Source organism: Hypanus sabinus, chromosome 25 (assembly GCF_030144855.1).
Source record: "Hypanus sabinus isolate sHypSab1 chromosome 25, sHypSab1.hap1, whole genome shotgun sequence".
Taxonomy (NCBI): Eukaryota; Metazoa; Chordata; class Chondrichthyes; order Myliobatiformes; family Dasyatidae; genus Hypanus; species Hypanus sabinus.
Window position 1 is genome coordinate 13788787 of NC_082730.1, and position 9029 is coordinate 13797815.

The 9029-nt window shown below is 49.8% G+C and overlaps 2 protein-coding genes across 2 annotated transcripts in view; both read right to left on the bottom strand.

The window, feature by feature from the left end:
- LOC132381033 (Fc receptor-like protein 5) overlaps positions 1-6671 on the bottom strand; it is a 61913-nt gene extending 55242 nt beyond the window's left edge. Inside the window, exon 1 of the mRNA XM_059950142.1 lies at positions 6580-6671. Within this exon, the coding sequence (XP_059806125.1) occupies positions 6580-6616 (37 nt within the window). The 5' untranslated portion in view covers positions 6617-6671. The remainder of the gene's footprint in view (positions 1-6579) is intronic.
- On the bottom strand, positions 1657-6378 carry LOC132381034 (uncharacterized). Its single transcript, XM_059950145.1, has 2 exons — positions 3166-6378; positions 1657-2574 (listed from the first exon to the last, which is right to left on the bottom strand). Exon 1 carries the CDS (start codon positions 4224-4226, stop codon positions 3420-3422), a length of 807 nt encoding a protein of 268 aa, XP_059806128.1. The 5' UTR covers positions 4227-6378; the 3' UTR covers positions 1657-2574; positions 3166-3419.
- Positions 6672-9029: the final 2358 nt, after the last annotated feature.

Here is a 9029-nt window from a genome sequence, read left to right on the forward strand (position 1 = left end):
CCCGCTCCCAACCCACTGCACTGGTCGCCCCCGGGAGTGGGTACCTCCCCTGTCCCTCCCCTCCAGAGGGGGTTCCCTACTCCCCGGGGGATTATCAATCCTCCACCCAGCCACCACTTCCTGTATCGCTGAGGATCGCTCCCGTAGGCCCGCGCCCCTTTTCCGCCCCAACGCTCTCTCTTCCTCTCGCACCTCTCTAATCAGTTGCCCGAACGATGGAGGGGGGCCTTTCCTATAAGCCTGCCGGATAGTCCACGCCACCTTGTCCTCCTCCAGAGAGCCACTGAATATCTGACTCATCCTCACGCTAGCCACGTCAGGCGCCTTCACTACCCCCCGGCGCTGCAATCCCGTAAGCATCCCCTCCATCCGAAATATGTACTCGGGGAGCTTTTCCCGGCTCCGTTGTTCCAGGCGTTGGAACTCTGCTAAAAGCAGCCAGGGTTCCCCTGACAACCCAAACGCTCCCTCCAAAACTTCTATGCATTCCTCCATTGAGGCCCCAGGCTTCTCAGCTTTCAACTCCCGGACGATTTTGGCTGCTAAACCCCTCAAACTTCCCACCAATCGCTGCCTCTTCTCCTCCTCCGAGCCTGGCCACTCCTCTAACATCAAAGACGTATGCTCGATCCAGGTCTCATAGTCCACCTCCCCGTCCGGAGTAGGCTTGGCTCCGGAGAACACCCCCAGCTTCAGCCGTGGCCTCTCGGCCACTCCCACCAGGGAATTAAGTGCGGCTGCCAGCTCTGATGCTTCCACCCTACCTGGGGAGCGGGGCTTAGTCACGACCCTCCTCCCACCTCCCTTTACTAGTGCCAGGCACCTCTCTGGGGTCCACCTCTAGCTCTAGTTCCTCAGCCTCATCCTCGGAGAGGGTGTGGAGCCCCCACGGCCCCGCCTCCCCCGGAACACTGACCGTCGCTGGCAGTCCCACCGTCCTGACTTCAGCACTCGTACGAACCAACACCCAGCTAGACTCTACCTCTTTACCACACCGTCTAGCTACCAATTCTACCTGCCCAATACCCTTCACCGAACTTAAGCCCCGCACTATCGCGTCTCCCGAAACTCGAAAATTCAATCCGCTCACTGCACAGGCATACTGTGCCGGTACACCTTCAAATTCGCACCAGCTAACAATCCGCTCTGCTGTCTGCGCGATTCCACAGCCCCGGACAATCCAATCCGGGATGAGCACCCCACAAATGTAACACTTGCCCAACAGGCTGGTATATGTCTAGGGGAAAAGGAGATCCAGCCACACACCAATCCCACCGCCCGTACACGCAGAGAATCGAGTTTATGCCTCGCGCCCACCCACAGTATCAAACCCACTACAAATACCGTTATGAAATACACGTTAAAGAGTTTACTAAAATTAAAAGCGTATTAGGCAATACAATATATATGCAAAGGAAAAAAAACAAAAAGGCGCCAACTTAACAAAGTTCAGTCAGTTTAGTGCACATCGTTGGAGCTCAAACATCGAACCATTCGACCCCTCGTCGCTTGCCTCCGACCTCCACGTCTTCATACCTAGGACCACCCCCGGTGGTCTTCCGAGCAGTGCAGCGCACGGCCACCTTCCTTGGCGTCTTCCTCCCGCCAAAAAAAAAACCCGCAAAAACCCCTCCCCCAAGTTCCCCGCCTCACAAGACAAAATAACATTCCCCATTGGTTAACAAATGAATACAATTGCCATATCAACAAGTATAAAGCAAAATAACTGCGAGAGAAACACTTATCAAAGAAGCATTCCTACTATTAACAAACCAAAAAAACCCATTTTGAGTAACATGCACAGGACATTGTACAAAGAGGTGTTCTCAGCTCCCTTCTCTCCTCCCTGCACACTCACAACTGCAGGCTGGGTTTTGTTTCTTTCTTCCCCCACCCAACCACACAGCCCCCAGACCCGATACAGGGTCTCCAACTGGAACAGCTTTTGCCTCCTTTGATGCTGCTGGACCCATACAATTCTTCCAGCATTGTGTCTGTGGTTCCACACCCCAGTAATGTTAAACCTATTTACGGAGTATTTTCTATCTTTGTGTAACCCCCGGGTCGCTTCAGGCTCGCTCAGCTCGTTCTTGTCTAGGGGGAGCAGCCTTCGGCCCCGCCAAACTGGGTAATCAGCTGGTGTGGATGCTGTGTGATGTCCCCGCCTCGCCAAAGAACGAACACAACACCATATGCGATTAAATGATTACAGTTTATAAAGATTACTATAACTAAGTAATTAATAATGATACAGTATACATGAAGAAAAAGAAAATAAAGAAAAGACGCCAAACTTATCAAAGTCCAAACCACTTCGTGCACAACTGTTGGAGCACAATTACTGAAGTCTTCTGGCCACCATTCGATCCCCTCCGAACTCCTCGACTCGCAACGCAGGACCACCTGAAGTGGTCAACCAAGCGCATCTATCTTCGTCTCCTCTCCTCGGGGAACCTCCTGGCCTTGGACCCCACTTGGGGTCCGTTCCTCGCCCAGCTTACAGCATCGCGTCCTCTCTCTCTCTCACCCCCTCACGCCGATCTCCCCAAAAACCCGCCAACAATAGCTTACAGACTAAGAAGAAATAACAACATTAATCCCAATTGATTTACAAAGGAATACAATTCTCGTTATCAGTAAATTTTAACCCAAACAAGCTTCCAGCACCCTCTCGCAACAAAGAAGCATTCCTACTTTTAAAACAAAGAAGCCATTTTGATTAACATACGCAGTAACAAAGAAATAGAAACCCCCCTTTACACTCTCCCCCCACCAAATAAAAGTCATGTCCTCATGACTATTAAATAACTCGCCACACTTCCTGCCAACACAAACCCTAACCCAGGCACAAACAGTGACATTGCTTCCCAAACAGTAAACCTCATGCGCTGTTCCTCAGGCGCTACATAGGCCAACTTATCTGGGAGTTTCCTAACCCTCGGAGACCTCCGTACCCCCTCACCTAAACCCTTCAGGCTCAGACACAACTGGGGATACCTCGGGCCCGCTACCAACTCATCTCTGAACCTCTCACTCATGCCCCCACTGCTACTCTGAGCCCCCTGCTGCTCACAGCTAACGCTTCCCACTACATCTGACTCAGTGAGAGAAGGGCCAAGGGTCTCTTCCTCAATCGAGGGGAAGTCAGCAAAAGGCAGCACGTACCACACATCCAGCACATCATCCTTCAAATCAGTATTCTTCCTCATTTCTGCGATAGGTAGCTGCTGTTTGATCATCTCGAAACGGAATCATGTGGCCTGCACTGCTCCTGCAGTCTCTTCAACCTCCTGCAATTGACAGATCAGCTTCTTCTGTGGCCCCTCCAACTCTCGCCACAGGCTCAGCAGTTCTGACTCATGCGTCCCGACCATCTCAGTCTGGGACGCAGTTACTCCAACAGCTTCCTCCACCCCGACCTAAAAAGCAGCAGTTAAAGATTGGTCAGCCTCCAGTTCAGTATTCACTGCCCTTATCTCCAGCTTTTTCTTCATCATGACTTCCTCCAGATCGACTTTCAGGCTTTGCACTTCATTTGAACTGTCGATGGTCATCTTCAGGTTCCCTTCAAGTGTCCGGTTCCCTCTTCCGAGATTCATCCGCAATTTCTTCACCTCCGCAAACTCCCCTCTCCAGGCTCTCAGTTTGCTGTTGCCCTCAGTCAGACAACTCTCTTCATTTTCTCCAACTTGTAAGTCCTCCCACTGGTTCCAGATCACTCTCTCCAGTCTCTCCGTCTTCATTTCAAACTTGATTCCGTAGAGACAGTCACTCACGAGCTGCGACCTTCGCCAGCCCTGGCACGGGTCCAGAAAACACTTTAACTCTGTAGTTCCCAGCCGCTCCTGCAACGACCTCACTTCATATTCTCCTGAGGCAAATCCAAATACCAGGAGGTAATCCACATCTGCCAAAACTCCAAGCACCTCCACATCCCCCAGGGTCTTCCACATGCCCCGCGGGAACATTGCAAGGGCTCCGGATATGCCCTGTGGCATCTTTTCGGACTGGAAGAATCCTAGGGAACTTATAACGGCCGTCTTCTCCTTGTCGGCCTCACTCATCGGGATCTGGCAACATCCACTCCTCATATCCAGCACCTTAAACCACTTCGCACCACTCAGACAGGCCATCGCCTCTTCGGCCCTCAGGGCCGTATTCTGGTCACTGACAGTGCGCCTCTTCAGCGCAATATAATCCACACACACGCTGCCTACATCTTCCATGGGCCAGTTGCCGCAACCTCTCTCTCACCGAGGAGTCTTCAGCAGTCAACTCCCCTCCCTCGTGGTATGTCGCAGCGTCCAGTAATCACCCTCAGATACTTCCCTCAGGCTGTACCACCACCGGCTCTTATTTGAATTCGGTACCGGCCCAATGCTGCTACACATGTCCGCACAAGCAGCTCGAAACTCTGGGTGCATCGACAATGCCTCCAAACAACGCTCACCCCCCTCCTCCGGGCAGGCCCCCAAGCGCATCAGCAGGGTATTGGTTCTCTCTAGAACCGAAACGCTTCCCTTCTCAACAGTGTCCGGACACATCAGCATTAATGATTCACAAACCTCAGTCACCCCCACATTTGCCTCTAAGAACTCCATTTTCACTGACCAACAACCGTCGTCTAGATAGTCAGCGGCACTGGTACCCCAAATCTCCAGTGCCCTCAACGTTGTCCGTCAAGGGTGTTCCCTTACAATAACCGCTTCCAATAACGGTTGTAAAACAAACTGTACAGCAATTTAACCGGCGCCCCGGTGTCGAGGATGGCTTTAACTTGGCTTCCATCCATCCGTAACGACACCTGAGTGCGTGGTCCCTCTAAGCCATCAGGAATAGGGTCTGCTCCTTTCGGGAGTTCCGTGCTACATTGCTGGCAACATGCTCCCCCAGAGACCCCAAGCCGTTCCCCCACTGGGCCTCCTCTAAGTTTCCCAACACCTCTCGGATCAACTGAACAACTGAGGGAGGAGCTGATCCCTTTGACAGATCCCCCTGGCACCGCAAGCAATTTATCTGCCCCCCAGCCAAAAGGGATACCCTAAAAACTTTCCACCAATCTCCTGCCACGGATATGATAAGCCGCCCAGCACCGGCATTTGACTTCCAGTCGAACCAACCGCATTTTCCCACACTTTCCCAGAACTGGTAGCTGTCACTTCGGGGTAATTGTACCTGACAGTCCTAACAAAGTCACCAGCCCGCCTACTCAAACTTTCAACCAATCCCTGTCGCCTTCTCTCAGCCAAGCACTGCCACTCACCCAACAACTGAAGGGTCCGCTCCGCCCACGCCTCCACCTCTTTAGGACTGGACGTTATTCCAACAACCGGGCGGAGCCCACCAACCCTTCCCCACTCTCTTAACAGCATAGACAGCCCATGGCCCCTCCACCATTTCGTCAACGCAAGTCGAAACTCGATCAACGCCCTCCGGGGCACCAAAAGCCACCCCACCCCAACACAGATGTAGAGATAACCGGCAAAGGCACACCCGCAAAGGCAAACCAGCTCTTCGCCGCAGACATAATTTAAAGAGGGTGATCACACAGCTTCCACAGAAATCAATCCGGACGAGCACCCCACAATTTAACTCCTTGGGTCACCTCAGGCTCGCTCAGCTCATTCTCGTCTAGGGGGAGCAGCTTTCGGCCCCGCCAAACTGGGTAATCAGCTTGGGTGGATGCTGTGTGATGTCCCCGCCCCGCCAAAGAACAAACAGGACACCATATGCAATTAAATGATTACAATTTATAAAAATTACTATAACTGATTAATAACCATACAGTATACATGAAGGAAAAGAAAATAAAGAAAAGGTGCCAAACCACTTCGTGCACAACCGTTGGAGCTCAATTACTGAAGTCTTTTGGCCACCATTCGATCCCCTCCGAACTCCTCGACTCGCAACTCAGGACCACCCGAAGTGATCAACCAAGCACATCTATCCTCGTCTCCTCTCCTCGGGGTACCTTCTGGCCTTGGACCCCCTTGGGATCCATTCCTCGCCCAGTTTATAGCATCACGTCCTCTCTCTCTCTCCCCCTCACGCCTATCTCCCCAAAAGCCCGTCAACAATAGCTTACAGACTCAGAAGAAAGAACAACATTAATCGCAATTGGTTTACAAAGGAATACAATTCTTGTTATCAGTAAATTTTAACCCAAACAAGCTTTCAGCACCCTCTCACAACAAAGACGCATTCCTACTTTTAACAAAACAAAGAAGCCATTTTGATTAATATACGCAGTAACAAAGAAAAAGAAGAAACCACCCCCCCCCTTTACGTTTGCATATCTGCACATACTTTACCATCTCTGCTACAGAAACGGTGCATTAGACACAAATTAACAGATCATTCAAATGAACAAGTAAACGGCAGACGTTAGGGATTTGAGACAAAAACAGAACGTGCTGGAAATACCTCGTATGTCAGGCTGAAACTCTGGGAAGTGAACGGGAGTCAAGAGGCTAGAGTCTGAAACTTTTACTGTTTCCTTTTTCACGGGTACAGTTTGACCTGCTGAGTGTTTCCTGCATTTACCATTCTCTGTAACATCCCGCACTGGTCATCACTCACCCGGCAGTGAACAGATGAAAAGAACCGGAATCCACATTGTTCAACTGTAGTGAACCTGTTAGCAGTAGTCCATCGCTTAGCTCGCAGCTCGAAGATCTAAATAGCTGACGATGACAAATAGGAAGTTGAATGAGGAAGGAGGTGGCAGGAAATTCAGTTATGAAACCACAGTGAGCTGGACGCTATAATCTGATACCTTAGAATCTGAGTCCCTCTCAGTTGAGCTGACCGGACAAATCGAAATGAATTTTCATTATCTGATAGAAATGGTGTAGATTAGTTACTGTCAGCAAAATTATTAATAACAGCCTGACTGAGAAGTCAGTGGTGACTGTGATAAAAATACTGCTATCACTCCAGTCAAGTATGATGCTCTCCTTATTCTCTTTATGGAAAAATGCCTGTGCATAACTTTGTTTAACATGGGGAATCAGATGGAGAAAGTCCCTGACAGATCAGGGTCAATGTCCTGTGGCATGGAGTGCAAGCCATATATAAACATATAACAACCACAGCAAAGAAACAGGCCATCTTGGCCCTCCTAGTCCGTGCCGAACTCTTAATCTCACCTAGTCCCACCTACCCGCACTCAGCCCATAACCCTCCACTCCTTTCCTGTCCATATACCTATCTGTGGACCTTCTCTACTGCAGCCTTCCTCCATCTTCACTACCATTCTGATGTATCACCATGTTCTGCCAGCTCTACCTTTGAGGACTTTGTTGGATCGCTCTTTGTCTGGAGTCTCCCTTTTGACCATACCGCCATGGGTGACCTGCCAGGAGTTAAGCTCAGACAGCAACACTGCCGGGTTCTCAGGAACTCACAAGCCAGTCCACCACGACAGGGTTACGATCCACTGAGAAGGGTACTATGTTCAGTGGGTGGGGCTTGCTTCAATTGGCAATCGTCCAAAGAACTTACTTGCGGATTGCACCAAATTGAGGACATGTTCTGCCTTGCCGGGCCTTCCTGAGCCTCTCCACTGGGGCAATGTCAGGCAGTTGTGCTTTGGTGTCTCCAAGCTCACACATGTACAAGGGTGCTGCATGGGGCTGAAGTAAAGTCCATAACTTAACTTGGAATTCGTTCAGTTACAGACTGAGTGAGTAAATTGATGGGGGCGGGGGAATTTCACTCACTTTTACTCACCCCAACACTGAACTTCTCCCACAACCGATGGAAATATGTTCAAGGATTCTTCATCACATTTTCTCGATATTTATCATTGACTTATTTATTCTTATTTTTTTGTATTGTCTCAGCTTGTTGCATTTTTGTTCTTGTGTGTATTGTGAGTGAATTCAGTTCTTCAAATTCTGTAGACCTCGCCTGAGGTCTAGGTAGTTTTGCTGGTTAATTTCTATAATAAACTTTTGGATTAAGTTGCTGAAGTCACTGTGATTTCAGCACTTGAATTCACTAATGATTCTTACAGAATAGCTATGAGAAAATTAAGCTCAGGGTTGTGTATGGTGACATGTATGTATTTGATACTAAATTTATTTTGAACTTTGAAATCCATCCCATTCGAACAAGACCTGCCCTTGGGAACACCTCTGATATCCAAGGCTCAGAAACCTCAGCCACCAGAACAAACCTGGACAATGCGACCAAGCTCTACTCACAAGCAGGACCTAGGCCCACCCACACTTACAGTTTTCCCCCATCATAAGCCCCACCTGTGCTCTGTACCGTGCCCCTCAGAGAGGCGGGTGTGTGTCTGTGCAGTCTGCCACGGGGATCTCCGCAGCCAACTTGCAGCATTCAAATGGCAGAGCCACCGTCAGGAATGGTCAACATCAGGGAAGCACCCGATGGGTTTGAACAGTCTGTGCCCTGCTGATGTTACATTTTGCATGTAGCAATTAGCGTAACAATATTACTGCAGCAGTGACCCAGGCTCAATTCCCACTACTATCTGTAAGGAGCTGATACGTTCTCTCCATGACTATGTGGGTTTCCTCTGGGTGCTCCAGTTTCCTCCAACATTCCAGGACCCACAGGTTAGTAGGTTAATTAGGCAGTTGATTCTTGTTGGGTCAGAAATGTTATATCTCTAAATACAATTAAACTTAAAATAAAAATTATTCAGGTGAGAGGTGGCAGTGACGCCTCAGACATTCGAAGTCCCGCTGGTGGTTTTGAACCTTCCCATTGAACGGTCGCATCCAAAATGTCAGCTGGCTATTTTTCTGGTCTGCCAGTCCACTGGTCTGGTTTACTGGTCACCTGGTCGGCTGAGTTTCTGGTTGTGGGCAGGTCCCTGCAGCAATTGGGATGTCCCAGTGTTTGAGCAGGTTCAGCAGAGTGGGAAGGACTTTGAAGAAAACTGCTGAATGCTTGTTTACAGGAACCAGTCCTGACAACAACCATAAATACGACATGAACTGTGGACGCAGGAAAGAAACTCAGATGGTAGTTTGCCTCCCAGGTGTTTCAGATCGTGT